Genomic DNA, 20,240 nt, shown 5'->3' with positions numbered 1-20,240 from the left:
GATCAGTACCCCTCTGTGGTGGCAGGAGAGAAATCCAGACAAAGAAATAGTTCCCCAAGCACTTATACTGCAAGACCTCATCCTACAATTATCATCCCCTGGGGACTGGCAGCATGTGTGAGAGCTTGCAGACCTCTAGCAAGAGGCAGATGGGGGTCAAGAGGTTTCTGACCCCAGATCATTTCCCTTGGGACTCCCTTTGCTGCAGTCTCCAGCAGCTGTGTAGGGCGAGCAGGACAAGGTAGCACAGAGGGATCTGCTTCCCTGCAGCAAACACAGGCTGTTACTTAGAAGAATAATAGGGTCCTGCTGCTCTGGCTGCCAACCCCACGGCATCTTCAGGGAAGCTCCCAGACTGACCTCCCAGTCCCGCTGGGCTAACTCCCTGTACGCCTGCCCAGGCTGGCAGGTCTGGTAATTGTATCCCCACACTCTCCCTCAAGCATCTTATGCCCTGTCCTCTCATGGGTCCCAGTCAGAGATCAGGACAAAAGCTCGTGAAGCTGCACTTGAGATTGCTCTATTCAGGAAAACATCTAATCAAATGTCTAAGAGTGTCCTGCACAGGGATGCACGAGCACACCCAAAACGGGAAGATTTTGCCCTAGAGACACCCACTGCCAGAACACGGAAGCCTCTGGAGCCCAGTTCCTAGTTCCTTCTTCTCTCTCCTCTTCCCCAACACTTCTGGTTTATGTGCTGGGCTGTGTGCCAGGAGAGCAGATGTACTACAGCATGGTTTTTACTCTCATACCGTAGCCGTGTCCAGCACTGATTTTGACCATGTTCATTTTTTAATACAGCAGCTGACTTGGCCACAAGTGAAAAATAAAATATGATCCCTCGCAACTGCAAACTGCCCAAAGCTATCTGAGCTCCTGCTCCTCTGGGAACAAGAAGCAGTATCTGTGAAGCTTTTCTGTATCCAGTGCACCTACTAGCCCAAACTCCATTCCTTCTTCATTAGATTTTCAGTCTTCATCTCTTCAAATCAAACTGGGCAGCTGCAGAAGCCAGGATGAATTGTGCCAGGTTAGTACTTGTAAAGCAGCAGAATATTAAGTTTCTCAGCTTGACCCTGCTCTAGTGCTGAGGTTTTTAGTGAATGCTGCCTGTTGCTTGTGTTAAGAACAATCACTTCAAAGTCTCAGGCTCTAAGGAGCATTTGCTTTGTGGCTGAGCTTTCTCATCCTGATGCCAGACAGAAAAGTATATTTCATTTCAAAAGTGATGATGACAGAGGTAGCTTCTGAGATTATATTTGCAGGGAAACATCTAAGACACAGCTTGTATATTGACACAAAATGTTGCAAGGCATAAATTTCTCCATTCCCCTGGTTTCACCCTGCAGCATCCAGCAGCTTTGCCCTTGTAGGATGAAGGGCTACAGCTGCTGCAGCTGCCGTGAGGCTGGATGGGACCACCCTGGCTCCAGCTTCCCTCCTTGCTCTCCCAGAAGCAGTGAGGATGGAGGGAAAGAGAGAGGAAGTTACGCTGCAGCTTCTTTCCCCATGGAGTGTCAGAGGCTGCAGAGACAGATGGAGGCAAAGGGCCAGAGAGAGGGCTAAGGTACTCACTTGTGGTGGTTGCTTATCCCCTTTCAATGTACCTTCTGCTGAGGATAGCTCATGTTCAGAGCTAATGGCAGCCCTGAAAAGCACCCACAGAACCTACTTATTTGGGATGGGGAGGGGGAGAGGAAGAGGAGAAGACAGGACACAATGTATTTCAGACATAAACAACAAGTGTTAATTACCAGACTGTAGCACATACAGCTGTAACATACATGGTTTATACTGGAAACTGTGGTTTAAAGAAAACATCAGGGATGCTATTCCTTTGGCTTCTGGTTTGCCTGTACAGAGCATGTTGCTTGTTACTTTCGTACAAGCCTGGTACATTTCCAGTTAACCAGAACTTAGCTGGGAAGATGCCTGAGCCATCCCCCAGGTTTGCAGATAGGCTGGGAGAGGGGTCAGGGAAGCACAATTTTGTACCACTCCGCTTCAGACCTTTCCCCTGTCTTCAGGGAAGATGCTGGGGCTGAGGGGGTCATCCTAACCCAGGTGTAGGTCCCACACATATGGCCTGATTTAATTGTTTTTTTAGCAGCTGGGAGCTGCTCAGAGTCCAGCAGTAGGAGAAGTGCTTATCCAGTGGGAATGAAGGGGAGGGTGATTTGGGAATCTGCGGAGAAGGAAACACACTTTGTCCTGATTTCCCCAGGTACTTTTGTAACCTTGAGACAAGTGAAAGGAGCTTCAGTTCGATTCTTCCACTTTTGATGATATTTTAATAGTCGTTAATTAACACAGTTGTGCATTCAAGTACTTGAACACTCGGGGTTTAGGAGTAACTTCAACCAGCACTTGAGGATTGGGATGAACATCGTGGTCCATTACCAAACAGCTGTGAAGCACCCACACAAGAAGTGACACACCACCATCCCAGGCAGTCATTTGACTCACATTGCTTTCAGCTGTAGCTTCTTTTCTTGCTATTCCCCACCCCTTAAGAATCCCCACTTGCTACTCCATTGTCTCCAGATTTGGAGCCAAAAGGCTAACCAGCCTGGGTTACAAATAACTTCATCTGTATGGAGGTTGTTTTCAACACAAATCAAGTCTTCAGTCTATTTGTTGTGTGTCCTGGCAAATAGTCTCACTGACACAACCGAGAGAGCAGGGCTGGAAAGAAATGAGTGGGCAGACGCAGAATGAAGTCTCACTTGAGCTAGACCTCCTCCAGAAGTGTGCATGCCATCCAGATGCTAACTCCTGCTCATGCTGCTGCTGCTGTAAACACAGGGGCTGCCTATTGCTCACACTCTTCAGAACCTGCGTGGGCAGCGCAGTGGGAAATGCACTCTAAATCTGAGTATCAGCAACTGCTTTACAGCTGCTGAAGAGCTGAATGTGTAACAGAGAAGGCAGCAGTTCAAGTGGTAGTCCCAAGTCTTGCTGCTGTTGGTTCCACAGTGACTCTCCCCTAGTTCTCGATTTTTTCTAGCTCTACTTCCATTTCTTACATTAAAACACATAACAAAGAATTTCTATCCTTGTTTATGCAAATCTGTAGCCGGAACTTTAGTTATTGAAAGAATAGCATGGGCTGAAGTACAATTGGTCTGAATTTTCTGATGGAATTAATCCAGATTTTACTCCCTTCTTGAGAACAACTAAATACATGGTGGTAACTTACACCTCTACAAATCAAGTACTTATTGTTCACCTAAATTTCTTCAGCCTTCTTTCAAATCACTTTGTCTCCTGCTTTCCAGAAGAGAAAGCTTCAAATGCTTGAGTTCAGCCTGTAAAAGTTGCTCATGAGTTGGCACAGAGTGTGAACCGAGACAAATGTTGTGCCAGGCTATCTGTCACTTCAAAAGCCATCAGTCCAAAAGACCAGAAGCTGATTTTACATTAAGGAGTCCATGGCACATCTGGTCCTATAAATACATCATAGCGGAGACTTCTATGGCTTGTCAAGGAGCAGGTTTGTATTTATGGTACCCAATGAATAAAAAGAGAGAAAATTAATTTCCTGTTTTGAAATGAGTCTCAATTTTATCATAGGGAAAACTACATCACGAAGCTGACTGCAGTTTAATGTACACAGCTTTCCTATTCAGCCATTAAGCAGATTATTCTCTGCTGGATGGATGTGTCATTCCTTTGAATGTTAATGATAGTCTCACATATGCTATGACAGAATAAATGTCAAACTATGTGAACCATTTAATCCCTAAAGGAAAATGGAGTAAATCCTTCAAGCAATGTAGGATCTGCCAGCAAAGTGATGGGAGCCTGTGAAGGGTAGAGAAAGCTTCTAGCAGAGCTGAAATTTAGGGATGTTGCTTTGCCGGTTTTGGCATCAAAGCCAACTGAAGATGTTCCCATCCATCCCGTGCCCACCCCTGTCCCCTTGCGCTGTCATCCCCTGCTCCCTGAGTTGAAACAACTGTAAAAATGAGCTGCTGACAGGACTGAGGTTTAAATCACCCCTTCAGAAGAAACTAGAAACCCAGTTGCCCTTGTTGGTCTTTAACCCAGCTCATTTCACAGTTCTGCAGACAGTTTTACCAGAGGCACTGGGAGCAGCAGTGGCCAGAGTCCAGGAAGAAGCAATTAGGGAAGGGCTGTGGAGAAAACTTGCTACGCTGGTGTAGGAGGAAGCAGGCAAGCCGAAGGATGCGGAGTTATGCCGGGTGCTTGCCTGCCTCGGCACACAGAGCATGGCTGTGCCACCTCTGCATAGGAACACTGGCTCACTGAGCTGTGGCTCACCCAGCTGATGACTCCAGCAGGGTTTGGTCAGCACCTGGCTTCTCACCTGTGCCTTTGCCTAGGCTTTGATGTGGACTGTCCAGTTCTCCTGGATCACACCCAGGTTGTTCAAGGTCCATCCCTGTTGTCTGCCCTCTGAGGCACCTCTAGAAGTCATGGACACATGCCAGGGGAGCATGACAGGGGGACTTCATGACCCAGAAAATCCTGACGATTAATGGAAAAGGCAACACCAAAACATCCTTTGGAGTTCTTTATGCAGCCATAAAGCAATTGTTTAGATGGACAAAAAGAGCAGGAGCTGGATGAAAACCAGCTCTAAGATTCACTGATTAAGCTGAATAGGAAACTGGGATTTTACTCTCGGATTTTACTCTTTGATTTACTCAGTAAAATCAGCTTTAACTGTGTATTTTCACACAGATTTCACAACTTAACAAGTTTATAAATAAACAAAGCCAGTGGCATTACTTAATATCTTGTGTGCTAACTTGCCAGGAGGTCAGAGCCACAGCAGAGGAACTAAGCTGGTCCTGCCCACTCTATTCTCATAAGGTGAAAATCCAGTGGGTGCCCCCAGTAACAGCCTACCTGCAGACCTGGGATACTTTCATTCCCTGCACTTTGTCACAAAACATGTATTTCTTTAATAAAAAAGATTCTTGCCTTTGGAGCTGAGAATCTTAGAGGTCTTTTCCAACTTCAGTGATTCTATAATTCTATGATTCTGTGCATAATGCCTCGTGGTGTTAATGCAAGATTATATCACATTGAAAGAATGCAGTCAATCACAGCAGAGGAGGGGAAGTAAAGCAGACTTTTGATGCTTCAAACATAGAGCAGGTTATCAGATCAAGTTGTTTCCTCCCCACATAGGGTTTCTTCCATGGATGAGTCAGTCTGGATTCACATGGAGTCTCTCATATGGTACCAACAGGCTATGAAAGAGAAAATAGCCAGGAGGGTCCACACTGCAGATCTGGCCGGTCAGCCTCTGCAAGCCCTGTTCGCTACCCCACCTTCTCTTGCCCTCCAAGACTGACGGGGATTTGGCAAAGCCCTGATGTGTTGTAGTCAAGATAGCTTTCCATGCAAGCCTGCTGCTCACTGGCTGCTGGCAGTGACTCCAGTCCATGCGTTTGACCTGCTCTCCTGGCTGGCTGCGGTTTGGTGAGCCACGTCCCTGCTCCCACACTCCCTGCATTGGATACCATTTGTTGTAGCATCAGCAACAGCAGACAGAAGCAGGGAAGAGGACAGAGGACCTTTCCAAGGATACCTGAAAGAAATACCCACCTTAGCTAGGAGGGGCTGTGCTGTTCATCAGAGAGGCTGTGAACTGTGACCTGTTTCGGTCAGATGTACAGAGATGTAACTCTGAGCATGGTTGTCTATTCAGGAGCACATGCCCACCATCTCCACTGCCAGAATAGCTAATATGAACATTGGTTATTTCATCAGTCTTCTCCTTCTTCTTGGAAGCTCTACTCTGCTATCACAGCTAATGAATCATTTTTATGGGATATTGGGAATGCAGATTGAGACTATTTAAGTACCACTGCCAGAAAAGAGTTGCATGCATTCTGAGAAATGACAGGTAGATGACAGGCACTGACTGGAAGGCTTACTCTGCCAAACAGCAGCGGCAAAGGCAAAGGAGAACAGGGGTTCAGGGACCTGCAAGACCACATGAGCTGCCCATCAGATGTGCTGGCTTCAGTGGCAGTAGCCAGAGGCATGGTCTTCACATCTTTTGTGTAATTTGCTCGCATGTCTAAATGTCTGATACACAGCAGCAAGCGTCAGGCCACTGCAGATGACTGAATGGCTAAACTTGGTCACTTTGCTTTGACTGTAGTAATTCTCAGCATCATCATCCCATTAAGCAACCTGTGGGCCTGGGCAGGTCCCTTCTCCATGGGTAAGGCTTGCCATACAGCATACAAACAGCCCTGTCGCAGGGCCAGTGGGAGAAAGGAGAATTTCAGGAAGTCAAGGAAGTCATCAGGAAGGAGAGCACGATTTTTATTGTTCTGAAAGAACAGTTGGTGGTGAAAGCTCTAATGTGTGATAACATGTACATGTTCATGCAAACAGACGTGGTGACAAGCTGTGCCAAGGCTGCAGAGGACTTTAGCCTCAGAGCTGCAGCAGTGCCTTCCTCACAGAGCAGCAAATAGCCCTGTCTGATCAGTGTGGTGACTGGCTGGGTGTGGAGCACTGTGACAGCAGGACAGCACATGGTCATAAGGATTTGGGGTCCTGCCAATGCTCTTTTTGCAAAGGTTGAAGAAGCTGAGTGGCAGGAGAAGGGGCCAGAGGGGCAGTGGCTGCTATTCACTACTTGGGTTCCACACTGATGACTTTTCTTCTCTCCAGAAACTCCCCCGTTTTGAGATGTTATCTCCACCACTTCTTACATGCATTTGAAGACTGTTTAGTGGCAGATCTGGCAGGGTTAGGTAAAAGGCTGGTCTCAATGATTAATTAGAGGCCTTTTTGAACCTTAATGATTCTAACCCAGAGATGGCAAGTCTATCCCCAGTTTCTCTCTTGAGCTCTTTTATGTGCTGATGTATGAAAGCATGTTCCCGGGGTCTTTGCTGATCTGCTGCAATGAAATCTATCTTTCAGCAGGGACGTTGCACAGGGCCAGTTACCTACTTGATTGCTCATCTCTGCCTGAGGGGGTTTCAGAGAATGCTGATGAACCCTGGTTAGTGATCACATTACCGGTTCTGCAGGCAGTGCCCTCCCTTTTTTTTTGGATGACACAACAAATAAACTGTACATGGATAAAACCTAAAGGAATTTAGCGAGAGTCTTGCTCCGGTGATTCCCAGAAATGTGCCTCCTGCTATTCTGCAGAGCTAGAAAAACACACACTCATGCACTGGTCCTTATGCACAGTTGGAGAGGTCTCAGCAAACATTTCATTATCCAACTTTATATCTGCAGCTCATGGATTGTTGCACCCATAAAACTGTTATGACCTCAGGCTCAGATATTTTGTGATGGCAAGGAAGGGTCCACAGTCTGTGCTTTGTAATTTAGGTTTTGCATAAATAATTTTCTTTCAGCCTTCCACACTGACTTCAGAAGGCTCAAAAAACAGAGCTGTATTCATCAAGGCTAAGGCGTTCGCTTTCCATAGCCAGAGGCACATGGAGGAGGAGATATGTGACCAGCACCTGGTTGACCACCCTAGGCATGGCAGCCAAGAGGGCCACTGAGCTGGGTGACACATCAGCAGCCTTTTTCACGAGATGATGTGAGCTGGGCACAAACTCACATGCTCAGCTCCCAGAGCTGCCACTCCCCATTGCTGCTACATGACTCACAGGCAGCTCAAAACCTTCCCTGATAAGGGGTTTGCAGAAACAAAAAGAAATACAGTAAACAGGGAGTAACAGGATAATAAAAAAGAAGAGTCAAAATAAAAATTTCCAAACTTTTATTAACCAAACCAGACTGTGTGAATAAAAACTGGCACTGTTTTTCTGTGTGAATCGCTTCATTTCTAGAACTATGTGTCCTCCTGAACCAAGACTGCAAGTCTCTGTTCTTTCCTAGAGCTGAGCATATGATCCTTAAGGATGCAGAGGAAAATGGAGAGCTGTGCTTGGATGGTTTCCAGCTAATCAATAGGGAAAGGGGCAGCCACAGACCTGAGTATGCTGACCAGGAGAAGAGCTGGGGAGAAAGAGGTATATTTTGCCAACTGAACTCTCAGTTATTTAGCTTGCAGCTGTAGCTGGGGAGAGGGTGAGCAGCGTGTATGGCGAATGCAAGCTCCCGTCCACTCAAGGTAACTCATTTTCTCATTACTGAGAAATGTGATGCACATGTTGGCAGTGTCCTGCAGGCACTGGTTTCAGGTGTCCCCCCTGACAGGACTGCTTGCTGCAAGGCAAAGACATGGAATATGTGGACAATGTGTGTGCTGACTGAACATGGAATGACTGTCTGTGACCTGCTTGTCAGCCTCAAATCATTTCAATGTGGCAGAGATTGGCTCCCTTACACTGCTGTTCCAATCCCAGAAGCTGAAGGAGTCCAGGGAAACTCAGCTCCACCTCTAGTCCTGGGCCAGAGTGGCAGGTAAAATGAGTGCCTGCATGAAGTAGGCTGGGATTGCAAGGATCTGGGCAAGCAGAGGTAATATCTGATCAGCAGCTGCAGCGTAGCTGAGGCCAGCGTGGCACAGTGCACACAGGTGAATGCTGAGAGCAGAGCAGTGTGACCAGCAGCCCCTTGCTTCAGGTTCTCAACCTTACTGTCCGTCTGCAAAGGAAAAACCTGTCTCCAAAGCAGGACTTCCTGGCCATGAGCTGATTCTTTTCTTACCCAGCCTGATCCCTTCTCCAGCAACAGCCGAAATTGCCAGAGAGAAAAAGCAGAGCCTCACAGGCCAGCAGCAAACTTGCTTTCCTCATTTCTGCAAAGCTACCACCAGCTAGAGCTCTTTCAAAATGTAGGCTCTGCTGACCTCTAGGGGACTGCTACAAACCCAAACCCATAAAGGCTCCAAATCTCATGGCATATTTCAGCCCTTCTTCACAGGCTCCTCAGGAGCCCCGCGGTGGGGACAACACAGCTGACACAATCCACTCCTGGTCTCTAGCACTACTAGGAGCTGTAAATAAAACCCTGGCTCCAACACTGCCTCTTCCATCTCACCTTTATGGCAGCAATACCTCAAGAAGCGTGTAGAAGCAAGGTTAGGTTGTCGCGGAGGTATTACCTGCTGTCAGACTGCCTCACATAATTGCTGTTTTTCGGCATGGAGAAGCACGCTGGGAGTCTGGCAGTTTGTGGCTTTCAGTATCAGTTTGTCTAATAAATGGTATAAAAGCCTTGCCTTCGTGTCACAAGTACAGCACTACCCGGAGAAAAGCATGGATGCATATACCTAGGCATTGGAAATAAAGTTAAATGTGCTTTTTTACGGCATTTCATCACTCAGTAAACAAGTGGCAGAAGTAAGAACGTTGTTGCAAAGTAGAAGGAACATGAAGAAAATGTAAAATCTGATGTGCTCCATAAAACTGCACATGGTGCTGCCAAGGGCAGTAACAGCATTTCCCAGCTGGCTGATTGAGGACAGACCTGGGGAACAGAGCATTAAGCAGGAGTCAACAGAGGCAGCACGCACTGTGTACCTCTAATGGACCTGTTCTTGAAACAAAGCCAAAGCCTATCATAGCCCTAGAGTATCCTAATTTGAGCTGGGAAAGGAGTGACATAACTTTAGAGAGCTGGAGTGTGGACAAACTTGAGCTGGGAAAAAAACCCGGTGTACATGACAGTGCCCCCAGGTGCAGCCACCACCTTGTAGGGCAGCTCCCCACCACAGCAGGGCATATGGTGTCCTTGGGCTGAGGTCCATGTTAGCAGACAGCTGATGTCTAAACCATTTAAATTCACTTGTTGACCTTCTGATGCAGGAAGAAGCCCATCCAGCAGATCTGAGAGGGCAGCAGGATCCAAGCAGCTGAAGAGGTGCTTGGGAACAGCACTGCTTCTGCAAAGGCAGCTTTATCTGTAGCCAGAGCCTAACTGTCCCAGTGGTTTCCACCATATGAGAATGTCTCTCAAGAGGCTGTGGGGCCCATGCTGTTGGGATCGTGCTCCAACACGAGGGAGGCAGTCCTGGCAGACACTCCAGCAGCCATAGGAATGACTTTATAGGCAGTGCTTGGGGTTATGGGCACACCATAGCGTATATACTTGGTGTGCTCCTAGGCAGTGCTCATGCCCTAGGGAGTGCCAAAAATACAAGGCAAGTGCTAAGTAAAAGCATTTCCTCTTCCATGGGCTGGAAGATGTCAACCCACAGAGGCTCATGACAACAGGTAACTACTGACTTGACTCTTTCAACTAAATCAGGGTGAGAAGATGTCAAAGGGGCAGTTAAAAGTGAAGTGTTTAAAGAAAAGAGACAAATTATTTTAATAAAATCACCATTTTCATTTCAGCATTGTTACACATCTCTTAATTAGAACAGATGTCTCCCTGTTCTGTGCAAAACAGAAAAGGACCTGCGAGGTCTGAAATACTGGCTCATACACAAATACTACCACCAATTCCTGGCTTCTGACAGCAAACCCACAGTGCCAGACCAAACCACCTGACGCTTCTGGGTCCATCAGGGCTGGCTTCGCAGTGCCCGAAGCTCAAAGGACATAATTTTCTCCTCCTTATACCTGTAAACACTGTGTTATCCCACCATGCACCAGCAGTGCCCAGGAAAGTCAAGCCTGTGCCACAAGCACTCTAGCAGTGTTTTAGCCCCTCAGATTCACAACTGAGTTGATTTTGCTCACAGAGAAAAGACACCATCAGTCACCAGTGTTTGGTAAGCTCTTTAATGGGAAGCTCATGGTGTAATGACACTGCTGGATTTGACACCTTGGTGGTGGATGAGGAAAGAGGATCAGAAGGCAGGCAGTGCTCCACTGAAGGTTTACACCTTTGAAAGTGCTGAACAAAAGGGCAATTTCTTTTGCTGACTCCTTTCACAGCTTTATAGTCCCAGAGAGGTCTTCCAGCCAGAAAAAATAGTGGAAACCACACCAAACACAGCCTTGTCACAGTGTGGCCAACATTTCTGCTTGATGTGCTGAGGGCTGACCAGTCCCTGCATTAGTAAAGGAAAACCTGACAAAGGAATTACATTGACTGAAATCCAGAGCTGATATTTCTACCACCACCACCCCTGAAGATGAAAGCTTCCTTTACATGCAGTGTTACCACAGATCTTTGCCTACATGAGCAACAGCATGTTGCTACAGAAAAGGAATTTCAAAGTTCCATGTATTTTACATGAAACCAGTAAGCTTCATTATAGTCAGAAATAACTAGTTCAAAGAAGTTTAGTTTTTTTTTCTTGCAGACAAATGAAGGCCCTTTTTGTTAATCTGTATTTTTTTTTTTTTTTTTTTTATGTCCAAGCTCGTACTGACAGTGCAGTGCTACGTAGCTCTATATAAATTGGGGTTTCTGATAATGCAGATGTGCCTTTAGGGACTGTCTTTCTTAAAAAAAAAAAAAAAATCAGCAATGGGAAAAAAGTCGAACACAGACCATGTAAAAGACAATTTGGCTGACTGAACAAGTATATGTGGTTAAGGGAAGAGGTTTCCTCTGCACACCTGCCACAGACATCAGACACCAGCAGTGCAACTAAGTCTCAGAAGTCCAATGAAAACCCAAAGTGACAGGGTCTGCCTTCTAAGGACCAAATTTAAGGACTCTATTTAAATACCTGCACTGGAAGTGATGATCCCTGAGCCCTTAGCTCTGTGGCTACCCTGCAAGGATGACCTCAAATCCAGCCTTTATAGGGCATAGGAGCTGCTGCCCTGAGTCACTCCTGCCTGGCTCTCACACAAAGCCTTCCCAGCTGCAGCTGCCTGCAGAGACAGACTGCTGGGGAGGAGGGGAGATCGTGCCAGAATTAAACACATAAAACAAAGCATTTGCCTCTGCTCAGCAATTTACAGAAAGGGGCATCCAGCTAATGTCCCTGAAGGGATCATTCCCAATTTCCCATGTCCTCTGGCCAGACTGAAAACAGCCAGCACTGAGAAAGACCTCCCAGTGACCAAGGTAACCAGACAAGTCTCATTTTCTGGATGCCCAACCTGAAGAGCCTCAATGGATTATGATTTTCAGAGACTGGATTATCTGGCTAGACATAACTTCCTGTGAAATAAACTGGGTTTGACACCTAAAATGACTGCTTGTCTTCTGCACAACCCTTGTCTGGCATGGACCACTCACAGGTCCTCAAGGGGTAACACATCTCCCATGCCACCTCATCCCCTGTACAGAAAGGACAGTGTGGCTCACACTGTGCTGAACTGCAGCTCCACTGATGCACCTGGCTGCAAGCTGCGGGAGGTAAGAGGTGTTTCTCTCCTCCTTCCTATGCTTCCCTTCTTCTGGGAGTGAGAACTTCTAAGGTTCTGGTAAGGATGGACAGGAGGAAGTATGGACACAGGGTAAGGATGCAACCTCACCTCCTGCCACTGCTAAAGTGAACACTAAGTTCAGCCATAGACATCAGCCCTGGATCACAAAGATCAGGAAAGATGCTGAAAAAGACTGGGAATATGTCCTAATTGGCAGCTCTCCAAAACAATGTCCATAATGTTATTGCAATCGTTTTTACTGTGACAGTCTCATGTTCCACCTTGCAGAGGGGTAAAGGGCAGGGACCTACTGAGCAGTGTTGCAGCAGAAACTCCTCCCCGCTGCCCCTAGCCACCGATCTCACACAGCACACATTCCAAGATGCAGCAGCTGACACGCATGCCACTGACATAAGAAAACTAGCTATGGCTATTCCCAGAAAAAGTGTCATTCTTACAAGCATGAGACTTTCAAAGGCACAGCATGGAGGAAAACTGCCTGGAAAAGAGCCAGGAGCAGGGCAGAAGGTGGAGTTGAAGTCTGGTAAGGGTTCAGGTCATCGTGCTCAGGGGTGAGCTATTCTCCCCGCTTCTGTGAGATAACAGTCTGACTATTTTTTCTTTCATGAGCAAGTCCTTTTAAGAGATGTTATTATGCACCTAAAAATGGAGCTTCCTGCATCCTGACTGCTGCTCCTACCAGCTCACACAGTATCATAAATGCTGGAGAAGAGGAACAGGCTTTCCAATTTGTCTTCTCTATCCCTTCCTCCCTCAACCATCTCAATGCATTAATCAGGCAGGACACTAAAAGGAAAACACAACTGAGCTCAAGGCCTCAGTAGTGTCCAGAGGGGCTTTTTTAAAAACTGCATGAGTTCAATATGCAGATACTTGGCAGGATGGCTTTGGCTGTCTCAGAAATCTCAGCATCTCTGTCTCTGAAGGGGCATTGCTCACTCTTGCCCCTGCACTCGCCACAGTTCTTAGATGCCTTCCCATCTGGCATCCCATGTATTTCTCATCGCCCAAGCAGCACTCTGCTGACTGCATTCACACAACTTATATTCAGAAGCACCAGTTCTGCAAGAGGCTCTGCTCTGCTGTATTGACATTTAGTTAGAGCATGGAATACCTGTGAGAAAGGCTGAGGGGAAAGGGAGACCCTTCTGTGTCCTTTCATTACTGGTTTGCTCTGAGGATAGCAAAGACAGTGCATGTCTCTGCTTACCTGCAGACCTAAAGCACTACATACACTGCCGGACAAATAATATTAACAGTACCTTTTACAAAAGCCTTAAGGAGGGACTTTCAAAGAAGTTACCTTGCTCCTGCTAAATTTTCCAGAGGCCTACATGCATAACTGGAGGCCTTCATTGAATTCTCAGAGACTGAGACCCACCTAAAGCTCAGGGCAAGGCAACGGCAGAGCTACAAACCCACATCTCACCGAGTACCCACGTTTGCAAGCATTTATGCATGTGTTGGCCAATCTTGTGTCCCAGTCTAGCAGCCTAGTCACTGGGTCATGCTACCCCTGATTAATTATTGAATGGCTACTAACTGCAGTATGTGGTAGGAGGGAGGGAAAAATAAAATACAAATGAAATACAAAAACATTTCTTAGTACAACCAAAGCAGTTCCACACCTCTTACATTGTTTGGCAAGTATGGAAAAGTAAAGTAATACAGAAATCTATTTGGTCAAAGCAAGGAATCAGTTTTGTTTTTTTTATAAAATACGTTCTATATTAATGCTCATTCAGATTTATTACATGTAAATTAAATTTTCTGTGTATAAAATTCCAGTTTATTCTCAGCACTGTCTGGTCATGCTTCAGTTCAGCAGCAGGCTCAACACATTCAGCTCCTAGTGATGTGGGAGGAAATGAGAGTGCTCAGCTTTCTGCAGGGCCAAGCCTCACACATCTACTGGTCCTGCAGGTTCTGTCTGAACAAAATCTCAGTGACTTCAGTGGGAGTTTGGCAGGGGAGAGCACTGCAGAAGAGCAGCACTTGCAGTCTGTATGGAAGTCATTCAAATGGCATACGACGTTCAAAAGAAAAAGTGAATTAGTGAATACAGAAAATAATAATAATATATCTACATATTTGTATGTTTGCTTGCAACTGTATTAATGCTCAACCACTCAATAACAATTCAATCAATATGCAGGGAAAGGTAGCAGAGTGCAGTACACATTACAACCTCCTGCATGCAATTACAAGCACGGGATCTTCGTCTTTCCTCATTTCATGAATTCTTGCCTATCCCACTGCCACCCATGCCCAGTTCCCACTGAGCCTTGTGGAGTCAATCCCTCACAGCATTTGGGCCGGTCCACACCTCTGCCACAGGCCCCTGACACCGTGCAAGGTGCATTTAGCAGCAGGTCCTCAGCTATTACCCATGTCCACCCGGCAGCCTCCCCTCTGCTGTGCCAGCATTGGTCTGTGCAGCCACACGCTGAGCCAGATGGTGGGACTGAGCCAGCTGGACGCCTGCCTGTCTGTAAAAGGCAGAGGGTTGTGTCCCAGTCAGGCTGGGCTCACAGCCCAGCTCACCGTGCAGGTGTGCGTGGGGTGCCTGCACCTGCACACTGGTGCCAGGCACCTGCCCCTCAAACAAATGGGTGCAAGTGCCCAGCAAACCTGAACAGCAGGACTTTGCCTCCAGCCTGCCCTTCTGTAAATTGCTCGCTTACGTTACACAAGAGCAGAGCAAAGTCAGCCCCGTAAGACCTACTTCTGTGAGCCACAACCCAAGGGTTGGATGCTATGAAGAGAAAGGTTCTCCCAAAGGAAGGCTCTGTTTAAGGTTATAGCATCTGTTCCTAGCTGGAGAGGAAAGAAAAATTTAGGGGCTTAAAGCAGGATGGAAACCACTGGTCTTACACTTTATTTCAGTAAGCAAAAAGCCTATTGCTGCTGTACAATGTTATACAGTGAACTGCCACAGTTCTCACATCACTAGTCCATAGAAAAGGTGCTGCAACTACCATGTCTATGCCTGCATGCTGCAAGAATGTACAAAGTTGCACTAAGCTCTACTTTTCTTCCACTTTTTTTTAATATATTCTTAAACTCTTTTACAGTGTTGCAGACACTTCTGTGCAGACTCAGGTTATACACATCGTCCCAGTTATGGAAGATCTTTGCCTCCGATAGAAAAAATCATGTGCTATGCATCTCTCAAACCACCATCATAAATGTAAACCATCAAGAAAACTTGCTCTCTGTAACCCTGGAAAAAGCCTCTAAAAAATCTATTGAAAAGAGGACATCATTAACAACAGGGTTTTCAAAAAGATGCGGGTTGTTTATAGGAGTTGTCCAAGCATTTTCTCTTCATTTGCTCTTTGTTTTTATAAAGCTAATTCTGTATAAAAGGGCTTTTGAAGTGTGTGACTTTTGTTTCACAATTTTTAAAAAATTGGAAAAAAGGAAGAAATTTAGAAACATCTTTCTTGATTGTGGAAAACAGCTGTATTACAACAGAATTACCTTTGCTTTTTATATTTTTAGTACAAAAGGCAAGTAAAGAAAGAGACCCTGCATCTTCACAGTCTGGCATTCATCCAAGTTACTTGGAACGACACAAAACAGGTAAAAAACATGAGGGGTCATCTTCTCCTTCATACCAAGACCCTTGCCAAACCCGTCGGGGAGCAACTCCCCCGATAAGTAAAACCTCACTAGATTTTATATCAACTGAAGCAGTATTTCAGCTCCCCTCCAATAAGGTGTAAATGCCCAGACCAGCTCAAAGACCCAGGAACATGCCCAGCTTAATTTTAAGAGCCAGGTGCTGGTTGATACCCTTATGGCTTCAGTGTTAAGTTGCATTCAAGTTGCACTCAAGGAAGATCCTGGAAACAACAGGCCTGACAGTCTCACTTCAGTGCCCAGTAAAATCATGGAAAATATTATTCTGGAAGGTACATAAAAACACCTGGAGTACAATGCAGTCATTGGTCACAGCCAGCATAGCTTCACAAAGAGAAAGTCCTGCTTGTCAAACCTTATTTCCTTTTATGACAAGGTATTCCACCTACCTGATCAAGGGAAGCAAGTTGATGTAATATATTTGGAGTTCAGTAAAGCTTTTGATACTGTATCAAAAGTATCCTTCTGACTAAAATGTCCAGCACACAGCTGGATAAACATGTCATGGGATGGGTGAGCAACTGGTTCACAGGCTGGGCATGAAGGATTACAGTGAATAGGGTGACATCAGACTGGCGATCTGTCACCAGTGGGGTTCCACAGGGCTCCATCCTTAGCCCTGTGCTCTTCAACATCTCATTAACAATCAGGATGCAGGACTTGAAGAAATACTAAGTAAGTTTGCTGACGACACTAAATTGGGAGGAGCTGTCAACTCTCTCAAGGGCAGAGAGGCCCTGCAGAGACCTTGACATTTTAGAGAGATGGGCAATCACCAACTGTATGCAGTTTAAAGGGGCAAGTGCTGGATTCTGCACCTCAAAGAGGGCAACCCTGGTTGTGTGTAAGACCAGGGAATGAAAGGCTGGAGGGCAGCCCTGTGGAAAGGGACCTGGGGGTTCTGGTGGATGGCAAGTTCAATGTGGGTCAGCAGTGCCCTGGCAGCCAGGAGGGCCAAGCGTGTCCTGGGTGACATCAGGGACAGCAGCACCAGCCAGGCAAGGGAGGGGACTGTCCTGGTCTGCTCTGCTCTGCACTGGGGAGGCCTCACCTCAAGTGCTGGGGGCAGTTTGGGGAACCACAATGCAAAGAACACTTTAAACTATTTAGAGAGTATCCAGAGGAGGGCAACAAGGATGGTGAAGGATCTGGAAGGGAAGCCTGGTGAGGAGTGGCTGAGGTCACTTGGTTTGTTCAGCCTGGAGGAGACTGAGGGGAGACTTCATTGTGGTCTTCAGCATCCTCAGGAGGGGAAGAAGAGGAGCAGCTACAGATCTCTTCATTCTCATTACCAGTGCCAGGACCTGAGAATGGCCTGAAGCTGATTCAGGAGAGGTTCAGGCTCGGTATCAGGAAAAGGTTCCTTACCCAGAGGGTGGTTGGGCACCAGAACAGGTTCCCCAGGACAGTGGTCACACAAGCCTGACAGAGCTCAAGACGCATTTGGACAATGTTCTCAGGCACACAGTGTTACTCTTGGGGTGTCCTGCGCAGGGCCAGGAGTTGGACTCGAGGATCCTGATGGGTGTCTTCCAACTCAGCACATTCTACGATTCTATGGTTCTAACGCACAATGCCACAAGGTTTGAATAATAATTTGGCAGTGTATCAAAAACCAGCAAAGCTTGAAGTTAGTTGTCATGCAGAAGTGGGAAAGGCGATGACTATTTTTTACTTGATTTGTAAGAAAGCAGCACTTGCCTTTGGATCACATGGTGTTGGAGTACCAGGGTTGGTTGTAATTTGTGCTGTTGGTGCCAGTTACTCCCAGTTATTAATTCAGCACTTGGAAACCCAGGTGTCAGTGATACGACATCAATATGTCTGAAACCTCCTGAATTTCCTACTTCCCATTATTTTTGTTAAGCCTTCATATGCACTTCTGCAGCACCAACCACTACTAAACTACTGTTTTTCAGGTGAAGTCTCTCCACGTTTGGTACTTTGTCAAAAACCTATAGCTGTTGAACTAAAAAGAGAAGCGCAGGTTGTGTTTGCTCTCTGCCCTGGTTTCCTTGGAAAGGTCACTGGTGAGGACTGGGCACTCTTCCCACACATCTCCTACATTCTCAGTACTCTACATTCATGTCAGCAAACACTACTCTCGAACACAAATCGAAGAGACAAGTCAGCGACAAAACTACTTCTACACTGATAACGGCAGAATGCTACCAAGACAACTCCATAGAAAACCCACTGAAGCAGGAGCAAAATTCAGGTCACTTCTTAGCAAAGCTCATCACGGATTATTATTAATTTTTTTTTTTTAACCGTTTTTTGTAAAACTTTTATCTTGGCAGCCAGATAATCCCCTTGTGATGTGCTAATTCAAACAGGCTAACGTGGGACCACCTGACCCCACCTGGTACCAAAGGCTTCCGAATTTTTTTATAGCTTCTCCGAAAATCACTGCTGACTGACACCCATCTGTTGGTGATCGGCTTCTGGTTCCTCTTCTTCCACATCTGCGTTATATTCTTCAAATGCATCATCATCAACATCTGGAAGCCCAAGTAACTACAAAGAAGAGAAAATACTGTGTAACAGTGAATTACCCACTCGTGCAGCTTTGCTGCAAATCTTCACACAAATCCTACGTGCACTTCTTAAAAACCTCAAACGTTGGAATAACAGTACTGCATAATGATCTTGACTCTCTTTCTCTCCCTCCTGGGATAAAGAAAGATTTGAAAATGCATCCTCACACCAAATTAAGAGACCGGAACATAAATAAAACCAAAACAAAATACTTGCAAAAAGCTTCACATTCTTCCCTGAGGTCACATTATGAATTGCAGAGTGTTTAGACTTGGCAGTGGTTTAACTTCAGAAGGAACCATGATAATACTGTAGTAGTAGTTGTCTTGGTTTAAGTTTGTTTTTCATCAGCCCCATAAAAGCCAAAGAAGAAAACATCCTCATGGAGGACTGGCTAGTGTGGAGTCCTTAGGGCAAGGAGTCCCTAAAAACCCAAAGAACTTGCCATGTCAAATGCTTCTCTTGAACCCTTCACTCCATCACACCAAACGAAGTCTTGCATGCTGTGTGAAGCCCTTGCAGTAAGAATTACTGTGTATTCCACTGAAATACTGTCCCTTTAAACTTCTGCAAATTAGATTTAGGCTTGCAAGGAATTGCTAGCCCCTCTTCGCTGGACAATGTTTGGATGCCTCCACCTGATGGTTCCCAGCGCTGCAACATCACCTCTTCACTACAGGAAAAAGAGCCAACAGCCATGTTTGAACCCTCTCCCCCAAAAGGTTGCCAAGCCAACAGAAGTCAAGAGGAGAGATACACCATATAACAGTCAAAATAATGCATCTGTTGTGGAAATCTTGTATTAGAATCCTACAGTAACAGCTATTAATAGCCACAAAGCAAAACCATAGGCCAGGCCTAAGAATACCATGTATTTAGCTTGGCAGGGCTGGAAGAGCAGCACAGATGCATGTAACACCCTCTCTGGAGAATGACACAGCTGTTAGCTCTTGAAAGAGGCAAAGCCCAGAAAAATCTTGAGGAGGGTGACACTCTTTAGGTGAGAGAATGGAAATGAGAAGGCTGCAATGAGGCAGATTTTCAGGGACCTAAACTAATTCAGTCTGTGATCGACATTCAAAATTATTCAGTGGACATAAATACAAGGCATAGAATTAGCTTCTGGGTGCAATGAAGCTTGTACTCCTCACTGTCACTGGGAGAAAATCAGATTTCTAGTTACAGGGTTTCTTTGGCAGGGAAATGGAAGGAAAATTTGCTGACTAAATTCCCTCCTTCGCATTTTAAAAATACTTACAGAGAGACCCCAAATGGAAAACATTCTTGTTTTCCGAGCAGAACAAAGTGATTGTTCCTATGCATATGTATTTTTCAAATCAAATGCTTAACTGAATGTGAACTGCTCAGTTCATTTTCAGGATGCGGGGGTTTTATTTTGTGTTGAAGCTAAAATTACTCAGTTTTCAAAAGGCAAAATCACGGACACCTTCTAGACTTTCTTATTCACCAGTATTATTTTTGCTGAACTAATCTGGTATATTCAAATTAAATGTGTGTGTTGTATTCCTGTTTGTATCACCCAGCAGAAAGACTGCATTTTTTTTTTTTTCCCCACCTCTGGTCATAATTCCTCTTTGATTTGCAAGGAAATGAGTCACATGAATCTTAATTTTATGGGATACTGTACTGCAAAATTAGCATGGAAAACACAACATACTCCACAAGAACTGCAAAGACATACACAATCCCAAAGGATGGGGAGTACATCCTGCTTTTCAAACATTCCCTCTCTCTTTGCCATCAGGAAATCCAGCTCCTCTTCCTGGAGCAGTGTAAATCAAGAGGGATGATGTAGACTTTAGTGGTTTTACAG

General features: G+C 45.8%; 1 protein-coding gene across 3 annotated transcripts in view; it reads right to left on the bottom strand.

Moving 5' to 3' along the window:
- MTURN (maturin, neural progenitor differentiation regulator homolog) overlaps positions 1-20,240 on the bottom strand; it is a 59,093-nt gene that overhangs the window by 28,230 nt on the left and 10,623 nt on the right. The window contains exons 3-4 of one of the 3 annotated variants that reach the window (XM_040079901.2): positions 18,231-18,385; positions 10,642-10,946 (exon numbers count right to left, since the gene is read on the bottom strand). In XM_040079901.2, the coding sequence (XP_039935835.1) occupies positions 18,275-18,385 (111 nt within the window). In that variant the 3' untranslated portion in view covers positions 10,642-10,946; positions 18,231-18,274. Of the gene's footprint in view, positions 1-10,641; positions 10,947-15,500; positions 18,386-20,240 lie in introns of those variants that run through there. The other 2 variants (XR_005703271.1, XM_040079890.2) reach the window with 2 other exon arrangements.

This window comes from Hirundo rustica, chromosome 1 (genome assembly GCF_015227805.2).
Source record: "Hirundo rustica isolate bHirRus1 chromosome 1, bHirRus1.pri.v3, whole genome shotgun sequence".
Lineage (NCBI taxonomy): Eukaryota > Metazoa > Chordata > Aves > Passeriformes > Hirundinidae > Hirundo > Hirundo rustica.
This window is presented reverse-complemented; position numbering and strand designations above follow the sequence as displayed.